This window comes from Cetorhinus maximus, chromosome 15, assembly GCF_964194155.1.
Source record: "Cetorhinus maximus chromosome 15, sCetMax3.hap1.1, whole genome shotgun sequence".
NCBI classification, from domain to species: domain Eukaryota; kingdom Metazoa; phylum Chordata; class Chondrichthyes; order Lamniformes; family Cetorhinidae; genus Cetorhinus; species Cetorhinus maximus.
Window position 1 is genome coordinate 79,288,091 of NC_135893.1, and position 21,940 is coordinate 79,310,030.

Sequence of the window (21,940 nt, forward strand, 5' to 3'; positions counted from 1 at the left end):
ATGGGTGTAATGCTGGTGGTGTTCATTTCTAGAAATGAATGAAAAGCAATGCCAGAGGTACCCTCATATGTCCCGGGATGTGGTTACTCACATCTGCCAGCTTCTCCAGTACGAGCTGCAGCCACAAGGACTCTGGAGGAGTAATGGGGAACTCCTGGCCTGCAGCCAGTGAATGTCTGTCCGGATGCCTTTTTAATATGGTGCCAGGACCTTGGAATCCATGAGGCAACGGTGGGGGGGGGGGCGACTTCCTGCCCACCCCGCTATGAGATTTGCCATGCTGCTCGCTGATGCATAATTAATGAGCTGAACAGTGGAAGATGGTACGTGTTTGGTCATCCCGCTGCCCAACAGGAATCACGCTGACTTTCCCACCTGCCACTGGACTGACTCCTGAGTGGAAAATTGGATAAATATTTGAAGCAGAGGAAGATACAAAAGCTATGGAGACAAGGCAGGGCAGTGGAAGCTGTTTCAGATTTCTTTAGCAAAGAGCCAGCATTGATATAATGGACCAAAGGCCTCTTTCTGTGCCTTAAGTATCTTTTGTTCTCTGTTTCCTCTGACCAATAAGAGCCCTTAGATTTAAAAAAAAGAGAATTTATTTGAAGGTAGCATAGAAAGGTCAAAAGAAAACAAGAAATGCAAAGCTTTACAAAGTTTTCCTTGGAAAAATTGTAACCTTCAGTTAAGTAGAAAATACTGTAAGTGTAATTACTTTTAAAGCCCTATTAGCATAGAAACACTTCAGCAGTTATTAGGGCGATGGTGTGGAAATGTGTATGTTTCCTGTCGAAATTATTGAAAGTGACAAACATACAAAATGATTTTATGCTGACACTTGAAAGTGATCCAACCAATAAGCCTAAGGATTAACAGTGCTGTTAAGGTCCATGTGCACCAAATTTAGTTCTTCCTATTAAAATAAACAGCTGTTGAAATATAGCTTGAGAGCTTTAGATAATTTTGATTCATTGTAAGCTAGATTTGCAACCCCATTAAGTGTTTCATTTTTTAATGTAGGCCAGTAAGTCATCCCACCGCAAGAGCATTCAATGTAGAGAATGAATTGAACTGATGTGGAAAAAAAAGTTAATACCACCTTAAAAAAACTAACCATTGCTCTTCTAGCACTGAGGTTAAACCCTGCAGTGGGATGTAATTGCATTGTTTGATCATTTTTTTATATTTCTCTCAAGTCCAAGCACTTCCTCGCCCTTCACTGGATCTAACTGTGGTCCTCTTTCATCCATTAACATTATTGGCCTCTCAATCTTCTGAATTGGAATTATCACACATGTTCTAACATTAAACCTGTCTCCAGGAAGCTAAGCTTCCTCTTTTGTTGCTATCAATTCTTTTCCCCTCACTATCTCCTAACCTGCTATTGGCAGCGCTCTGCGTGGACGGGCCAATTAAGGCACGCCCAGCATGATGCACGACCGGCAGCGCTGAGCGCTACATGTGCGGTCGGGGAAGGAAAGCAAGCAGGCCTAGCGTGCACTTTGCACATAGATGAGCTGCCTCAGGGAGATGAAGAATATATTGAAAACATTATTAAACAACAGAAAAAACTTAATAAGATGACCCCTCATGTGACTCTGTCACAAGAGCATGGACATGTTCTTAATTAAAAATTAAAGTTTTTATTTCATTTGTATTTGCTTTTGGAAACCTCATCCCGCCCGTGGATGAGGTTTCTGAAAAAATGCAAAGGCCGCATGCCCACCAACCGTTAGGTTGAACGGGCAGTGAAAAATTCAGAACAATTGATTACTTAATTGCCTTAATAGCCCTTTTAATTGTCGGCAGGCACACTGCCAGCTCCAATGCACACCCACCTGCCGACTGAACTATCACGCGACTGCGCCTTGACATCAGTACGGTCAGCCGTCAATGCTCGGCCAGGTTGGGTGCACGCCCGCCCACCGAACTAAAGATTCTGCCCCTGGTTCTTCTCCCCAGAACAAGTATCCCACACTGGTCTGACTCCCCTCTCTGACGAGTACCCAAGAAGACACTCGGCATTGGTACTACAATGAGAACTCCTCTGACCCTGCTTACTCTGGTAGGGTTAACACTGGAGACCACCAATGGGCCAACCCAAATGCTTACACCAGACTTAAAGGCCTGCACATTTTCAAGGTCATTATCGTTGTTACACACATTTATGTATGTAGAAGTTTTCAACTACATTTTTCACATAGGTACACTTCTGAGTTGCATGGTTTAAAAAAAAAGTACAGAAAAGTGTTAGGAAGCTCTTTCTCCACCCCCCGGCACCCCCATCTCCTGGGTCTTCCTTGCTCTTCTCCCAGGCTCCGTCCATCTGAAGGAGGCAACTGCCTGACTTGAACCGTCCCCTCAACTCTTGAGCATTTGTTAATATAGTTTATTTCCAGGGGCCTTATTTTACCCAATGCTTCACCACCCTGTTTCATTCCATTTGGCCAATAACTGCGAGATGGGCACACAAGGTGACATCTTCCCCCTGCCCCCACCATGCCTGATTGAGGTCATCTTTTGGCTTATCTCATGCCATTTCTGAATTCCTGGCAGACACTTGTAAAGATAAGATAATCTTCACTATCTTGCATTCTCTGCCCCATGTTGATCTTTACACTCATTTTACACAATAGGAACAGCACACAAGGTGCCATAAGGCTCCCTGAGAGTACCATTCTCCTTGGCCATTATCTTTGTTTTACCTCAGCCCCTGGCTGCTAAGAATGGTTTTTTCTGAAGAGAGAGAAAGCATACGATCTGCTGGAGGTTCACAATACAATGCCTGCTAATTTTAAAATATTCTTAAAGACACCATTTCTTACAGGTTTTAAGAGAGAGTTCTTTACACCTGGATAAACACCCTCATTAAATGGTGCCAGGAGTGTGCAGTATAGATGAACCTGTAGCACCAAAATGATAAGCCCTACGGAGCCAAATTTCACAGCATCAGTGTTTTTCTTTTTATCTGATATGAGATTAGTAAGTGGTTAGGTTTATATCAGGGCATTGGATTTGATGGTGTTTAATGCAGCAAGGAAGAAAACTTTACAAAGAGAATGTTCTAACCTAGCAGATGGTGGCAGAGTGCTATGAGAAAAACCACCAGTTAAAGGAGCACTGAAGAAATTCTGCAGTTTCAGCTTTGGGTTTTCACAATCCGGTTAAGTGAAAGTGTACTGAGCTATGAGTCTTGTGATTCAATTAGTTGCTTGTTATACAAAGATCAAAGTTCAATCCTCATTAAATCCCAGTTCCCATTATAAAAAAGATTTGTAAAGGCATAACTGAATAGTACAAAGGTGCCTTTGTTTGGCAAAAGTTGGCAGTACATCAAAATTAAGCAACTGCACTTCTCAAATTTTGGTTAGCTAGAAATTTTAAGTTTAAAAAAATTTGTAAGAATAAGTGCCTGATTATTTGAAATGCAAAGTAAAAAGACTGGTAAGCACTAGTAGGCACTTTTGTAAATTAGAGACATTTGTGGTAGGTTTGTAGTACAGGAGAAGAATGAATTATTGCTGGTTATTGCTTTGTCCCTGCTCTCTTACAATGTAATGAAGAAACTGAGCCACTCTGTGTTTTATATAATGTTATATAACTTGTCTCAATTTTTATCTTTTTTGTGTACAGTTGGTATATTTTTCTAATGTGACATGTTTTGTTCAAATTTAGTAAAAGACCTTGGTCTGAAATATGAAACTTGGCAGTAAACAGGTGTTCTGTAAAGTCAAGTCTTTCACAGTTAAAAACAATTTATTACCCTGACTTTAGTTTGTTCACAATGCTTAATAGCTTCCCCTTATCTATCTGGGCCCCTGCTTTGGGATCATCAATTATGAATAGAATGTTTAGCAAAATACTGACATACAATTTCATTCTTAAGTATCACTGATACAATTGCTCTTTTTCTGGATGGGAATACTTTGGTAATCTTCTTGCTATCTTGCATTCTCTTCACCATGTTGATCTCTACAACCCAATATCGTTTTACTTCTCCAACTACCATGCCAGAACTAGAAAAGAAGGAGGAAGTCTTGGTGATGGCGTAGAGGCTGGAGAATAGAGCAGAAATACAAATGGTTATGGAGAGGAACTGGGGGAAGAAGCAAGGTGCTAGGTAGAAGAGTGGACTAAAAATGCACAACTCAAGTAGCAGAATGGAATAGAGACAGGATGAGGAAAGGTGCAGCAGAACAAAGGGCACATTTGGGCAGCAGACCTACTGAGGACAAGTTGAGGATGGAAGAGGAAGAACAAGTAGGGGAAAGAAGCAGAGGGCAAGTTAGGACATTGGAACAAAAGCCTGCCTGTGGACTGAAGCAGAGGCACAGTGGACTGACTGGAGATGCAGATGGCAGTTTGAGGAATGGAGCAGAGGTACAGAGGGCACATTGTGGAATGATGTTTCCTGGGAGTTCCAGAATGACCATTAAAAGACTACTTGTTACTGAAGAGCTAAAGAACTAGTGGAACCATCATTGAGGGAAATAGAAATCAAAGCCACTGCAGACTGGAAGTTATCTCTGGCTGTTCAGCTGAAGCACCATGCTGCACTTTAAGCAGGATAGATCAAAGTAAAATAAACAGAGATCACTGTATAGAAAAAGGATATTGTTTAAAAGATCAACTCATCAAGGGCCAGAATGGCCGGGCCCAGCACACCGACGCCTAAAATGAAGCGCAGTGATATTGGGCGTGCGTCCCGACGTCACAGCGCGTCATTCAGATCTTTCATTCGGCAGGCGCACACCAGAGGTGGCTGTTAAAACTATCAAAGGCCTATTAAGGCCATTAGGAAACTAATTTAGATAATTAACAGGGCTGCCCGACCAACCTTAAGGTTGACAGGCAGGCGAAGAGCCCAAGCGGCCTTCGCATTTTTCAGGAAACATCATCCACAGGCAGGATAAGGTTTCCTGAAGGTTTTATTAAATAAATAATTTTTTTTTTCCACAATTCATAAACATGTCCCAGCTCATGTGACACTGTCACATGTGGGGACATGTCTAAATAATTTTAATCTTTCTTTATTTAAAACTTTCAATATGAACTTAATCTCCCTGCGGCAGCTCCTCCTCTTCCCCCACCCGCACAGGTCAGGCTGAGCGCTACCGGTCATGCGCCACGCTGGGTGGGCCTTACTTGGCCCGCCCATGTAAAATAATGATGCGCAGCCAATCACAGGCGGCAAATGGCCCTGTGCCCCCTCCCGACAGGCCTGCCTGACATGGGGAAAATTCCCCTCTAGGTATTTGATAAGAAGTATTTTAATAACTACTTGGCAGGAGATAGTTATTGCCTCAATATGCTTATTTATCAGTTTAATGTGATGTTCACTAGCTGGAGATTTTAGGTTTTGGTTTTCCAGTACGGTAGGTTCACAGTAGGGTTGGTCTGCAAGGATGAAACTGAAACCAGTTGCTTTTCTGTGGTCATTTTCATTTGAATTTTTAGACAAGCTGTCTGACTGATTTCCACTTGGAGATCAAATGGAGAGTGACTGTGACAGGCCTCCGGGACCTGTCTACCAGAATATAGTGTGACTGGCAGTCTCTGTGCTGCCTATTGAAGTGTGAAAAAATATAGTTTAAAAAAAGTCCCAAAGGGCAAGCAATCAACCCCTCTGCAATGACTGTATATGGTTTTTTGAGCTCTTTGGTCATATAGCAAACCTAGGTATAAATTGCCATCCCTGCGTCAAGTATTGGTGAGATGCAAACAAAGGAGAAAGTCTAGAGGATGTATTGCTGTCATTTAAATAATGACACAGTATGCCTGTCCATATACAAGCCCATTCCCCCACTGGTGCAGTAGGAAATCTTAAAAGTGATATGGGAAAGGTGATTCAAAAAAGTCCCTGCCTCCTTGAGCTGAAAGTACTGTATGTTTTTAAGCAATGAATCAATCTATCCTTGCAATAGGTCACTGTGCTGACCAGCTTTACTGTGAACCTGCTATAAAGATGCCAGTTGAGGTCCAAACTGATATCCATGGTGCACTCATGGGCATATGAACACTTCTGGTCTTGGCTGCATCAAAGCCATTTTGGTAAGGGTGTTTGCACAAGCTCAGGAAGTGTACACCTGAAGTATGCAGAGTAGGTAGATCAGGCTGTCAGTCAGCATGTAACATCGATTTGACGCCAGTGGCGCCATTTTTGACCTCTGTGCTCCAGCTACTGCCCTCTCAAACTTGCACAGCTAAACTTGCATTCAGCAGCAGGACCAACCCTCCCACCAGCCCTGGCTAAAGGCAGCATCAAGCAAGTTGCTGATTGGTTTCTATGACTCTTGTTGAGTTTCTAGCGGGGGTGGATTTACAATGAAACACACCACGCCATGGCATGGATCCCCCAAACGACAGGGGGTCTCCAAAATGATTGTGTGCTGAACTGTTGGGAGTGCTGCTTTCAGCTGAGTCATTAAACTGTCTGCTTGGCTGTATATAAAATAGCTCCTTGCAGTTTCCCCCCTCTCGAGACGCTCAAACAAACCATTGCAGGGAGTCGAGTCAGAACTCGAGTTTGCCCAAGTCTTTGCAAGTGCATGACGAGGTGATGGCTAAACTCGCTTCCCAAGAATTTCAGATCTGCCAGTTACAGCAAAAGCTGTCCAGCCTGAACTGCCGACTTGGAGAGCTGGGGGAAGCCAACAAAAGTCTGCAGAAACCCGAGGAGTAACTTCAGGAACTGCAGGTTAATATTAGCCCCCTCCAACCTGTCCCTAGGGTGCGCAATTCCTCCTTGCCCAAAAATCCCAGACTTATTTCAATCTGGTGTCCATGAGCAGAATTTTCCCGCTGTCGGGGGTGAAGTTGAAGTGCGGGTGCACGAAGGCGCACCTCCGATCGGCACCCCCAGTCGGGGGTGCACTGCCATTTTATGTGGGTGGACCAATTGAGGCCGCCCAGCGTGACGTCCGCACAGAAGCGCTGTGCACCCCCTGTGCAGGTGGGGGGAATCCCTAAACCTGAGAGTGCGCTCTTTCGCGCATGTGCACGAAAGAGCGCACTCATCTCCCTGAGGCTAAGTGCTGCCTCAGGGAGATTGCCTCTACAGTAAAAAATATTAAAAATAAAAAAAAAATTCCCTGACATGTCCCCTCATATGACACTGTCACATGAGCTGGGACATGTCCATAACGTTTTAAAAAATGACTGAAAATGGCCTCAATTGGCCATTGACAGGTCGGCGGGTGTACAGCTGATTTTGCTGCACCCCCGCCTACTGAAAATTTAAATGGGGTGTGGTGACGTCGGGAGTTTCACCCGACATCACCGTGCGTCATTTTACGTGTCGGCGAGCGGGCTCCGCCCCCTGCTTGCCAACGGGAAAATCCTGCCCCATGTTTTCTTCTTCGTGGGACTGCTTTCAGTCCCAGCAGCCGGCCAATCAGATTGGTAGCTTTCAAGGGTGGGACCTCCTTCAGCATGGGAAACCCCATGCTGAACTTGTTAGGCCACCCGCAACTTATTATCGCTGCAGGTTGCCTTTTTCAGGTTGGTTGGTTCGTGACTGACTTTTCTAATGGGGTGGGAGGGGAGGGCAAACAATACGCACCCTGCCCCTCTTAAAATTCACTCCTATGAATCAGGTATATTCTGCACAACAAAAACCAGCACAATTTTAATGAGCACCCCTAGAGCACTTTGTATCCTCAATGACCACAGCCTACTTTGAAGAAATGAAGTTGCATGCTGCCAAGAGGACTCATGCAGTATTAATGAGGCAGAACAGAGAATCATTCAAGATACATTCTCACTGCGTTACTCAATGTAGTACACTATCCACGGCAGCAGTGTAAACTGATGGTGCTGGTTACTACAGTCGCCTTTATCTCATCCCATGAGTATACTGAGTGCCCAAGCCCTTCAAATAGGGCACTCATGATATTCATACTCCCCCACATGTCAGAAAGCTTGCAACGAGGGAATAGAAGTCATGGTTTGCTTACAAAATTGTTAATTTTTTTGTCACAGGTGTTTGGGAATCCTTTAACAATACAGAAAGTATGCATTCCATGAACAGCGACCGTAATATAAATGCAACATTAGAGATCAGTGTAGATCTAAAATTAGAATTAATTCCAACTTGCCTAAAATCCTTGGCCCTTAACCTGTGGTTTCTAAGAATCCCATAGGGCACATAAAATATATTTATACTTGGGAAAGTCAGTAGTTAATTTAAAAACTCCTCACACTTGAACATTCTGGAGATTGAATTTGAGTAACTTCATTCCACCCAGACTGATAAACTTCTCAAGTGCCCTTTTCATAGACAATCAAAATGCTCACTAAATTCACTCAACGTTTAAAACACTGAGTAAGTGGAACAAAATGTCCTTGAGAAATAAATAATTATCATTCAGACTGCAGTCTGCCTCCCACAGACTCGGCTGAAAAGTCACACCAATAATAACAACAACTTGCATTTATATAGTATATTTAGTGTAATAAAGCATCCCAGGGGCATTATAAACCAAAATATGACACCCAGCTATATAAGGAGGCATTAGCGCTGATGGCCAAAAGCTCGGTCCAAGAGGTGGTAGTGTATTAATGGAAAAAAGCAAAGTAGAGAAGCAAAGATGTTTAGGGAGGGAATTCTAGAGCTTTTGGTCCAGGCAGCTGAAGGCATGGTCACAAATGGTGGAGCAATTAAAATTGGGGGTGCTCAAGAGGCCAGAATTAGAAGAGTGCAGATATCTCAGAGGGTTGTGAGAATGGAGGAGATTAGGAATAGGGAGAAGCAAGGCCATGGAGGAATTTGAAAACCAGGATGAGGATTTTAAAATCAAGGCTTTGGTTAACCTGAAACAGTTCAGTGGGAAGAGGGTGAAGGGAGCATAAGATGGGACTCATGGACCAGATGAGCTCAGAGAGGGTATGAAGGGGGATAGGAGAGAAATAAGTTCAGGCCTGGGGGGGGCAGGGTCCTGTGGGGTGAGCCTTGGCCTAGTGGGCTAGGGGAAGGAAGGAAAATTGCTGAAGTAGTTGATTGGATGATCTCGAACTTCATGACAAAGAAGTCCATGATCTCGTCCTACTTGTTGGAAATGGGCTGAAGGGGACAGGAGAGAGGAGTTTAAGAAGATGGTTTGCAGTAGAGAAAAAAAACTGGGGGCGGAGGGCTGGGTGGTGGTGGTTACCTTTGCATTCTAGAATGGACATGGAATAGTAAGTTTTCCCAGATGTGAGCAGGACCTGATAGTATTTTATGTGTTACAGCCAGATCTGAATGGGTAATTCGATTGCTCGTTATATCCGTTCAAGTCTGTCTCCCTTCAACTTAAGAGAGTGGAGATGAGGGCCACACTAGGGGATTGACCAGGTTGAGAGAGAGTAATTATTTTAATGGGAATGAGGCATTGAAGGGAAGGGTGAGGGTGTGGTTGATAAATCAGTAGTTTCAGAAACATCTTGGTGAACAAAAGGTCAAAGGCTAGAGTTAGCAATCCTGCACTGAAAAGCTATCAATTATTTTTGCCTTATATAATGTGCTGTATCTCTACATACTCCTGAAGTATTTTGTTAGAAACGCCTAGGGCGGAATTTTACAGCCCATATCATCAGTAAAATTTCCCGGTCCCACCGAAGTGAACGGACTTTTAAGCTGCTTGCTCCCCAACACGATGGGGCCATAAAATTCCGCCTCTAATTTTTGGGGTTTTTTTTTAATTCACTCATTGGATGTGGGCTTCACTGGCTGGGCCAGCATTTATTGTCCTTTCCTAGTTGCCCTTGAGAAGGTGGTGGTGAGCTCCCTTCTTGAACTGCTGCAGTCCCTGAGATGTAGGTACACCCACAGTGCAGCTAGGGAGGGATGGGGTCATAAAATTATGCCTCTAATTTTTTTGGGCTGCTGGCATCTGAATTTTGTGCCTTTGATGTTGCGGGTGCTGCACTAAATTGCAACTGTTGAACAGCACTTTTACCATTTTTAGAAATATGTTACTCAATAACTGCACTAAATGTCATTTTCCTGTTATTTCCCCCTCAGAACACAGGTGCAGTGAACTTCTTCTGTGACTATGAGGAGAGCCGGGGTAATTACTTGGTGGATGTTGATGGCAACAGGATGCTTGACCTCTACACACAGATCGCTTCCATCCCTCTTGGTAAGGGCTACATGTTTATACTGGGAGCTACATTCCTCAAACAGATATTTTAAAACCTGACAGTTCCATTTCTTGGGTGCACATCTTTCATCAGAACATCATTTTTCTTGGAGATTACAAATGTACAAAGTTGCTTATCTGGAGTATCTTATGAGGGAACTTAATTTATGGTTTACTTGCACCAAGTGCTGAACTTTCCATATACTTTCCTTACATCTTTCAAGTGTCACTAGATTAGGGTTCCCAATCCTCTTGAATTGGAAACAAACCTCCCAGTCACGGTTATGAGTAACGCTAAAGATTTTCTGATTAACCGTTTGCTGTACCCCACAAGGGGTCCATTAAACTCAGCGTGAAGACTATACTGATGTAGACTTAGCCCTGGGGCTGAGGAGTTTCCATTTCCTCTCCATTTCTTTGTCCTTCCTCTCCACGCTGCACCATAGTTATACTTGTTGGCCCAGCCAAATCATGGGTTTAATTAAAATTAAAATTGAACTGTCTTTTTGGTGTTCACACAGAGCATTGGTCACAACATTACCCCTACAGCCTTTATGCAGGTGAGCTCTCCCCCAGCAAGCAGGATTTCACATAAGCAGTCACAAGACAAAATATAGTTGATGTGCAGAGAGGTTTTACTGGTATAGAGTTTTCTTTGCTACTCTTGCTGTGAGACTCCCTGCCCTCCACAGACCTGAGACCACGAGCTCAAGTGTTAGACTTACATTGAATGTTGCTGAATGTCCAGCACAACAGGTGGGAACATGGTGCAGCCCTCCCTTTCCCACCCCAGTGGATTGTACAGTGTGTTTCTAACTATGCCCTTGGTTGATGCTCTGTAATTTCCAGTGATAAAGGAGCAAAAAAAATGATCAAATCTTTTTATAACAAGCCCTGAACAGGCAAATATCCCACAATGATTAATCACTGGCTGTGGAAATTCGATGTGATACAACCTCCTGAAATATTTATGGTCAGAGTTGGCAGATCCAAAATAGGTCCTTCTCCAAACCCACAGTTAAATATGTGAAAAGTCAAAATGGCTATTTCTTTCAACCTTCTTAGCGCTTGGTAAAATCCACTTAAAATCTTCTGAATAAATTGAATATGAATGTTAACGTTGGTTTTTTCTTATTCCTGTGAAAATATGTTCACCTTCTGGGAAAAAAATCTGTTTTCAGATTCAATATTCCACGATGCCTGTGAGGGACAGGGAACATTAACTTCCTATACATCAAAGGAATTGAGACGCTAAATTACATTGTCTGTATTCTGTTCTAGTGAATTTTGAATTTCATAAGGGCTCATTTGCTTAATTTATGTTCTGCCAACCTAAAAAACACCGTCAATCTATAACTGTCCAAAAAAGCATCAGTGTTATCCAATTTGGCATTCTTCTGCAAATAACTAATTAAATTCAACTGTTAAAAACAAATCTTTAATATAACAAATGCCATCGCTACCTCCTTTCCTCCAAAACAAAGACTATTTCAAAAGATTATCTTAACGTAGTCAAATTGAGTGTGGCTTGAGGGGATTCCCTAATGCACTGCACAGAATGCAGAATGAATCACTTCATATATTGCATAGATTAGTGGAACCCTGTTAGAATACAGGAAGGAAGCATGATTTGTCCAAGCGTGGTGTGATTTGCCACACTGGATTGCCAGCATATTAGAAGCAAACTGGTTGAAAAATCCATTGATATTTCTTTTGATCTGGAAACTCAAAGCTTCCTGTACACTAACTTTGACTCAAAATATTTTATGCCTAGCTTATGGTTCTCTGGTATATTTGCTGCCATATACTGAAAATAGATCAGGTACTCACCTAGGAAATGCAGGAAAATGCAGAGTGTAGAGGAAGTGTTTGAGCATAATCTGAGAGCATCATTACCTGATCGATCTGGTGGAATTTACAAAAAATAAAAATTGTAATGAGCTTTTCGCAACATAACGCAGATACCTGGATCAAACTAAAAATAAGAATTTCTCTTTTCCGAGATGACAAGCCAAAAGTTGTTTGATTTTTTTTCTCTATCATAATAATTTGAGGAATATGAACAGTGCAATTTTTGAATAAAACCTAATACTGATTGATCAAGCAATGATTTGATTTTTAAATTCTCATCCTTGTTGCCAAATCCTTCCATGACCCTACATCACCCTAGCTCTATAATCTCCTCCAGTCCCACAGCCCTCCAAGATGTCTGCACTCATCTATTTCTGGCCTCTTGTGCATCCCCAGTTTTAATTGCTGCACAATTGGTGGCTGTGCCTTCAACTGCCTAGGCCCCAAGCACTGGAATACGCTACTTACACCTCTCTGCCTCTCTACCTGCCTCTCCTCCTTTAAGACACTCTTTTACTCAGATTTTGGTCATCTGATCTGATATCTCCTTTTGTAGCTTGGTATCATACTTTGTTTTACAATGCTCCCCTGAAGCACCTTGGGGCATTTCATTACATTAGAGATGCTATTTAACTGTAAGTTGTTGTTGTTTGTTTGGAGTCTGGAACATAGAGCTATGGAACATGTGACAACAGATCCAGCAGTTTGCTCTGACAGTGTAAAATTTGGTTGTTCGTAAAATTTGCCCATTTTAGTTCAGTCAGGGTTTCCAGCTCTCATCTAGATGGTTTCATTGAAATAGATAAGCAGCATACAAGGGACCAGAGCAAATTGGCCAAACACTGTCACCTTGTTACCTGTTTTTAAAAAGAACTGTACATGTAAAGTCCCACCATGGTCCAGTGGGTAAATGCGATGTGTGATATGCCATTGAGCCAGAATCTCAGCATTGCTCCTTGGTCAATGGTCTGTCAACTGACCTCAGCTGCCCTAACAGAAGGCAAAAGTTGACTGGAGCACCACTATGCTGAGAGGGGGAGAGATCAGCTTGGATTCATGCACTTAGTTATTTAAACACATTCTCTGCCAGCTTGTGTACATGTGGACTTGAGGTAAGATTCAAGACTATCAAATTCATGCTTTTTTTTAAAACAAATCTGTAAATGGCAGGATTGTTACTAGCAGCTGTAGCATTCTTCTGGAATTTAGGCCATCTGAAGCCTCTGAGTGGCACTTCCTGTTTGTTATGTAATTTTAATCAGCAGGGAATGATTTTGGTATTTAGCGTATGTCCTTTCAGAGTAGGTCCTTTTTGGTGAAATGTTAAACAGAGAATGTCACCAGTGAAAGAGTGGGCAGTAAAAATAAGAATGGTGATTCAATGAGGGATCACACAGTACACTGCATCAGTAAAAAACCGCAGAGATCAGTGGTTAATATTATGCTGAACTACAGACAGGAAAGCAGAACGTTGATACACCGTTGTTAGACCTGTGGCAAAATTAAATAGCATGTCTTCAGCTCCAAGATGGAATACCAGAGCAGGTGTATTGATAGATGGTGATGCAACAAGCTGTTGTATATTTCAACTTACATTGTATACACTTCAGGATTTAGTTGTTGGTGAAGCTATTCTGCTTCATAATGTTTCATACCCTAACCTCTGTCTTCTGGAGTAATTACTACTGTATATATCTAAATCCAGAATAAAATTAAACAGAATAACTTGCTCTACCTTTCATTCTCCCACAGATATAGCTGATAGTTCATTTCATGGTCATATTTAACTGGCAAAGTGAAGCAGTTGTAACTGTGATTTTTTTTTTCTTTGGCACATCATGATTTCTCTATGATATCCAACTGAGATTAAATCTTCTTCAGGCTCTCAGGATAACCTGATTTTCTTTCTGGAGTTAGGTCACAGAATAGCCATGATCCCATTGAATGGCAGAGGAACAGGATCCAGGGGCTAAATGTTGTATTGCTGTTCCTATGTTCTTACCCCAAGGCGAAATGAGCATGAACAAACCTCACTCATCATCCAAGTGAAATGATGCACTTGACTATCCTAGGAAAAGTTATAACTCAGGTGCTCAACCAATAGAGCCACTAAGTTGCTGTATAATGTTGCGATGCAATGCCTCCAGCAGTAGTCCAATAATTTTACACCACAAGAGAAATTGGTCATGATCGCATTTTAAAAAGTACATAGTAGGGTCAAAACCTAACTACCCCCCACCCCCCCAACCAGGCCGCACCCTTAACAGACAGACATGGTGAACAGGTTAAAAATTTAAAATCTCAAAACATGACCCCAAACCCACCATGCCGGCAGTTGGCAGCAGGTTATATGGAGCGCCATTGTCCCATCTTGGAGAGGCAGAATGCATCATTATAATTAAATCAGGCTCTCACAGTGTAATTGGGAACCTGGTTTAAATTTAAAGGTTAAATTTAGACAGTTTTTCCAAGGTCCAGGAAACCTGACAGTGAAGTGGAGACAGGAGCAGCCAGCTGCAGCCAGCTGCAGCTGGTAAGTGACTTTTAGAGCACTGCTGGTGGATCAGGAGGAACAGGAATGTTTTTCTCCCCTCCCCACCCGGTCTCTCAAGCAAACCCTGTCACTTGTGGTCTCTCCTCACTGCATCCTGTAACCCCAAACTCTGTGATCTCTCATTCTTGATTGCTGGCCTGACCTACCCTCCTGCCCTGTAATCTCTCATTCTTTCTCTCCAGATTGTTGATCTGACCCCCACCTCCCATCTTTTTCCCTGGCTGGTCGCAAACTCCCCCGCACCCCCCAGTCCTGTGTTCCCTCCCTCCAGTTGTCAGTCTGAGCTGAGCCCTCTTGCCCTGTGATCCCACACTTCTTCTGATTGTTGATCCAACTTCCAGCCCCCGCCCCCTCCCCACCTCCACTCTGCTTCGGGATCTTTCCCAGTAATCTGTCTGACTGCTGGGTAGGTAACAGAATAATGAGGTGATAATGAAGTCCTGCTGTTTAATTTGGCAGCCCTTCACATCTAGGGGATTTCCAGGTTTCCTGTCTCACAATTGAGCTCTCCATAATTACTGGGGCCAGTGTATCAGAATCTGTGCTTCTAGAGCTCATGGCCAGAATTTTGATATTGGCGTGCTGGGGCGGGGTCCGGCACGGTGACAAATAAAATGACACGAGGTGACGTCAGGCGTGCGTCCCGATGTCAGTGCACATCATTTAGATGTTAGGTTTGTTGGGCGTGAGCCGGAGGCGGCTGCGTGTCCACCGAACTGTCAACGGCCTTTTAAGGCCTTTAGAAAGCCAATTAAATCAATGCTGCCTGTCCAACCTTAAGGTTGGTGGGCAGGTGAAGAGCCCAAACGGCCTTCACGTTTTTCAGGAAACATCATCCATGGGTGGGATAAGGTTTCCTGAAGGTTTTATTAAATAAATAAATATTTTTTGCACAATTCATGAACATGTCCCAGCTCATGTGACACTGTCTAAATAATTTTTAACTTAATTATTTATGAACTTATGTTATGTACTTAATCTCCCTGAAGCAGCTCCGTGCCTTAGGGATATTCCTGCGCTCTTTTGCGTACATGCTCGAAAGAGTGCAGGCCCCGACTCTCCCTCCTCCCCCCTGCCCACACAGGCAACGCTGAGCGCTACCAGCCATGCGTCACATTGGGCAGGCCTTAATTGGCCCGCCCACGTAAAATGGCACCCACGATCAGCTCTACGCCCGATCCCGACCAGCCAGCTCGACATTCAAAGAATTCTCTCCCATGATTAATTTTGTGCCAGCTTTATAATACTACTGATAAAAACTTAGCGGCCACCTAATCTACTTGACAATTTCCAGTGAAGTTGATGCATTGAATCAATTTGAAGATTTAACACTAGACATAACTGGGATCAGAACATTTGAAAAGGACCTGGCCTAAGAACTATTGTAAGGCCATGTAGGTTTCAATGGTGCTTAGGCAAGAGCGCGGCATGACATACGATTCTTTGATAAGCTGGGATGGAACTAATCTAAGATAACCCTGAGACCTAAGTGCAGAGACGAGCCACTGAGAACTGTAGAGACTGAATTTACAAGGCCTGCCGGAAGATGGAGGCTCCAAAGAAACCTAAATATGGGATAATTGTTGTCTGTTGATAGAAGACACTTGAGGCAATGCAGGGCACCCTAGCTGTATAAGGAAACTGCTGAGGCAGCAGTGGGACTAGGCTATGGATGGAAATTGTAGGTTTTATTTTTGCAATGGCATTGCTCGATCTATCGACTCTATGAAGATCATTTTTCTTATTATTGGTCTGTGACTCACTTGGTGGTATTTTATAAAATGGGATTTGAAGGATCACAAAGCAATTGGGAGTTGAATATCTGAGGTTAGGCTCTGCAGAAGATTGTATGTCGTATTTTTTGATCTATTGGAGCAGCACAGCTGTTGCAAGTTGAATTCCTGGTTATCTTGCAGCAGATGGACTGCAGCTGTTCAAGGAGACAGTTCACACCACCTTCTCAAGGAATGGGCAACAGACACATTGCCAGCGATGCTTACATTCCATAAACAAATTTTTTGAAAAAGATATTTTGGGAAATTGTCCCAACTCAAATCAGACCCATGGGGCTGAATTTTGCCGTCGGTGAGCAGGGGGCAGGGCCCGCTCGCCGACGCGTAAAATGACACGGGATGATGTCGGGGGGAACCCCTAACGTCATCCCGCCCCATTTAAATCTTCAGGAAGGCGGGGGCACAGCAAAATCAGCTGCGGGCCCACCAACCTGTCAGTGGCCAATTGAGGCCATTGGCAGGATCATTTAAACAATTAAAGGACCTGCCCGTCCAACCTTAAGGCTGGTGGGCAGGCCAGGAGCACTGGCAGGCAATAAAAAAAACATGAAACCTCATCCACTGGCGGGATGAGGTTTCATGTAGGGATTTAAAAAGTTTTAATAAAGTTTTAGTGTAATTTATGAACATGTCCCATCTCATGTGACATTGTCACATGAGGGGGACATGTTAAGGATTTTTTTTTCTCTCTATTTTTAATGTTTTTAAAACTGTCAGCGATCTCCCTGAGGCAGCACTTAGCCTGAGGGAGATGTGCGCTCTATCGTGTGCATGCGCGAAAGAGTGCACTCGCGCTTTTGGGGAATTCCCCCCCGCCCATACAGGAAGCGCATAGCGGTTCCCGGCGGACGTCACGCTGGGCGGGCCTTAATTGGCCCACCCACATAAAATGGCGGCGGGTCCGCTTCTCCGGCAGGGTCCGGCTCCCCGCCCGCCAGAGATTGGGTTGGGCCTGCCCACCCGGCAGGCAGAAAATTCTGCCCATGGTATATGTTTTTCATTCTGTGTGAATACACAGCAATTTCATTGATTACTGGGCTGCTAGTCAATACTAATTCCAATAACCCACCCACACAATTTTTCAAAGACTATCAAAGATCCTGGTGATGATAATATTTTGTAGAATAGATTGTGTCTCACTGGTATCGATTAATTCCAGTGCATTCATCTCCCTGACTAAGCTAGTCTCAACAAAAAATGATAATGCACACATGAATAAAGTGAAACCAATATAATGTGAAATATTTACAAGTGAAATTTAACTTTGAAAAACACTTTTGTGCTTTCAAATCTTATGTTAATGACTATGGAGTTGGGCAGGAAAGTTTTATGGCTGTGATGCAGAACCTCCCTGTTTGACCAGGAGGCTCTTTTATAGTCTGTCCATACCTGCTGCACTGTCAGCTAATGGCAGGTTTCATCACTGAAACACTTCCCTCGCCACATGTCTCCTGTGCATACCGCCAGCACTTTAAATTTTAATTGCAATTACGTGGGAACCAGCAAAAAGCAAGAAAGCGGAAGTGGTGCCCACTCCCTGTTCTGCCCTGGGAACATTGCGCCATGGTTAAAATTCCATCCTATTTATGTGGAAAGAACTCGAACAATATTTTCTTTCTGATGTGATATTGTCTGTCTGTTGCCAGGTGCAAATGGTTTATTTTCAACAGGTGCCAGGTTGAATTAATCACTGGAAAGTCTACATTAGGTCTTAGCTGACCTTTTTTAACTTAGCTTTATCTTATTTCGCAATTCATATTACTTCTAGCTTAAGGCTTTAGATTAAGTTATTTGTAACATTGGAACTTTCTACTCCTGGAATTAGAAAAAGTTATGATGATCCCACAGACTACAGAAATTTAGCCCTTTGTTTTCTATTACACTGTAAATGGCGTGTTATTTCTATTTGCCATTCATTTCCACTTTTTTTTTGAAAGTTGGTGTAAATGGAAAGAATGGGTAAGGAGGAATTCTGTGACTAAAAGTGGAGAGTGTGAGATATCAGGTATGTTGTAACAATGATGCTAGATATCAAAGATGTAAATTGTCAGAAAATTACAAGTATACAATCAGATTTGTGTGCAAATTTTACAAATGAAGATATTTATATCCCCTTCTGTAACTTTACATTAAAGGTAAAAGTATTCTAGTAATTTTTCCATAATCATAAAAGGGAAACATTTCTACTGTTATTGGGGTTGTCTTTGACTTTTGGGTGACTGACCAGTAGAACGTGCTGGTTGACTGCCTATTACGGTGACAAAGAGACCCCCATGTTTAAAGGCCCCGGCCCCTCATTTAAATTTGTCAGGAAAACTGTGGGCCAGCAAACAGGGCTAGAATATTATGCTCGTCAGGCGGGCGTGGGCCCAACCCAAACGAGCGTAAAATGACACGCAATGACGTCGGGCGAGCATCCCGACGCCATTGCACACTCGCACGATATTTCGGTTAGCTGGTGTGTGTGGGAGTTGGCATTGTGCCCATCGACAATTAAAAGGCCTATTAAGGCCATTAAAGTCATAATTGAAAGAAATTTTTTGCTGCCTGTCCAATCTTACAGTTGGCGGGCAGGCAAAAAGGCCAACTGGCCTTTGGATTTTTTAGGAAACCTCATCCACGGGTGAGATGAGGTTTCCAACAGCAAATAAAAATGTTTAAATTTCATTAATAACATGGCCTGGCTCATGTGACACAGTCACATGAGGGGACATGCTTTTTAACAATTTAAATTCTTTATTTTTATTTCTTAAAATCTTCATCTCCCTGAGGCAGCTCTGTGCCTCATGGAGCTTTTCCTGCATGCACCTGTGCAAATGTGTGGAGGTTCATGTTCATCCACCCCCCCGCCCCCCACCACCACACAGGCAGTGCTGAGCGCTGCCTTGCACTTTTCATGTTTGGGGGGGCCTTAATTGGCCCGCCAGCGTGAAACCGCAGTCCAGCCCCGATCACAGGTGGCATTCGACTTCCCAACCGCTCCCACCCGCCTGCCCCCGCTAAGCCTGCCCAAGGAGCACAAAATCCTGCTCCGGGCACCCAATGCAGCTCGTCAGACCAAGGGCTTAGTTGGTTGACCTTCAATAAGGCCCTGAGTATATAATTTAAGATGACGCTCCTTGCTGGAAAGAGGGGGGAAACTTGGCTTTATATATTATTATCCTGTCCTTATCTTAGGATGTCGCAAAGCATTTCCGTTCAATTTGTTACTTATGAAGTGTGATCATTGCTATTATGAAGGATGAAGGCAAATATGGTAGCAAATTTGAACACCATTGTAATTAGAAGTTGTTTTTGATAATGTGGATGAGGCATTTAGTTTGGCCAGGACACCTTGAGAACTACTTTCTTCTCTTCGAATGAGACTTGCCAGGCATCAGTTTAATGCCTTACCTGAAAAGTGTGTTTCAGTACTGCACTGAAGTGTCAGCCTAGATTATAGTGCTCCAGACCTAGAGCAGAGCTTGAACCTAAAACCTCCTATTACAGAGGGGTGATTGCTTCGATTGTCAAGCTAATATAGTATTGTGTCATACAGATACACGGACAAATTAGTGGTGATTGAAACTGTGACCTTCTTACCCAGAGGGATTATCCAAGCCAGGATGAAATTCAGGTGAATTCAGGTAATATGGTGATTAAAGGATCTTTACTTTAAATTTTAATTTCTTTGAATTATGACTTTAATGGCCTTAATAGGCCTTTTAATTGTCGATGGGCGCACTGCCGACTCCCGCACTCACCAGCTGACCGAAATATCGAAATGGAATGTTATATCATCTTTAAAGTGAGATGTAGTTAGAATGTTTGCTCCCAGGCTGCCTCTAACCAGCCTTCACTAAGTTAGGAGGGACAGTAAGTAGCGCAGCCAGTAGCAGGAAGTTGTAAAGTGGTATTGATAGATTAAGTGACTGTGCAAAACTATAGTAGATGGAGTTTAATGTCAGCAAATGTGAGGTCATCCACCTTGTACCCAAGAAACATAAATCAGTGTATTTATAAAATGGCAAAAAATTAACACTGTAGAAGAGCCAAAGAGATTTGAGGGTCCCAAATTCACAAACTATGTAAAACTGGATACAGATAGGAACAAAATCAAAAACACTAACGGAGTTCTTTACTCAGAATGGTGAGAATGTGAAACTCACTACTAAAATGCATAGATGCATCTATGTTATTCACCTCAAGTAATTTCTACTAATGTGTTTTTTTTCTATATCTGTATACAGTTTTTCATGATTTGTGAATTTGGGACCCTCAGTTATATAGGTATATGTGGGAGAAAGGAATAGTAAGATACGTTGATAGGAATGAAGAGAGGCGGGAGGAAGCTTGTATGGAGCATAACGTATGGAGCATGTGGCCTCTTTCTCTGCTGTAAATTCTGTGTAATTCTATGTACTGTTGTTGTTTATCACAATAGGGCTGAAATACCAAGGGGAGGAAGACATGGTTTAGTTGAATGGGGTCTCCAGACCCTATCAGGCACACTGCTTACAGTTTGGGGTGCATACCTCAGGAAGAATATCTTAGAAGGCTTGGCAAGGTCAATGCTGAGAGACTGTTTCCTCCGTTCTACATTGTAGATTTAGGGATCATTGGCTCACAATAAGAAGCTGATATTTAGGACTGAGATGAGAAATTTCTTCACTCTGACGATTGTGAATCTTTGGAATTCTCTACGCCTGCGTGTTGTGGATGCTCCATCGTTGGCTATATTCAAGACTGAAATCAATATATTTTTAGACACAAAGGGAATGAAGTGATATGGGGATTGAATGAGGAAGTTGGGCTGAGCTAGATGAGCCATGACCTTATAGAATGTCATGGCAGGCTCAAGAGGCAGTATTGCCTACTCCTGCTCCTATTTCCTATGTTGTTAAGTTCCTTTGTTCAACATGGAGGGGGTGCAGTGCAAATTTACCAGAACCAAATTATTGGGGCTTAAAGGGTTAAATTACAAAGACAGGTTACATAAGGTTGGCTTATATTCGCTTGTGTATAGACTATTAAGGAGTGATCTGATGGAGCTTATTTAAAATGTTCAAAGGATTTTTTTATTCATTCTTGGGATGTAGGTGTCACTGGCAAGGCCAGCATTTGTTGCCCATTTCTAACTGCCCTTGAACTGAGTGGCTTGCCACACCATTGCAGAGAGCAGTTAAGAGTCAACCACATTTCTGTGGATCTGGAGTCACATGTAGGCCAGACCAGGTAAGGATGGCAGATATCCTTCTCCAAAGGCACATTAGTGAACCCAATGGGTTTTTACAAGAATTGAAAATGGCTTCAATGGTCACCATTACGAGACCAGCTTTTTAATTCCAGATTATTGCTTGAATTCAAATTCTGCCAGCCTCTATGACAAATAACCCTTGTCCCCAGAACATTAGCCTGGGCTTCTGGATTACTAGGCCAGTGACATTACCACTACACCACCATCTCCCCTCTGAAGGGAGTATGTCCTCTGGTGCTGAAATCAAAAACAAGGGGACATAATATTAAAATCAGAGCTAGGCAATTCGAGGGGGAAAAAAATCAGGAAGCATTTTTCATACAAAGGGTAGTAGGAATATGGAACTCTGTTCCTCAAACGCCTTTCAAGACTGATAGTTAGATTT

General features: G+C 42.9%; 1 protein-coding gene across 2 annotated transcripts in view; it reads left to right on the top strand.

Moving 5' to 3' along the window:
- Positions 1-21,940, top strand: part of abat (4-aminobutyrate aminotransferase) — a 204,893-nt gene that overhangs the window by 103,348 nt on the left and 79,605 nt on the right. For both annotated transcript variants that reach the window (XM_078558697.1, XM_078558698.1), the window contains exon 5: positions 10,004-10,121. In XM_078558697.1, coding sequence (XP_078414823.1) covers positions 10,004-10,121 — 118 coding nt within the window. The remainder of the gene's footprint in view (positions 1-10,003; positions 10,122-21,940) is intronic.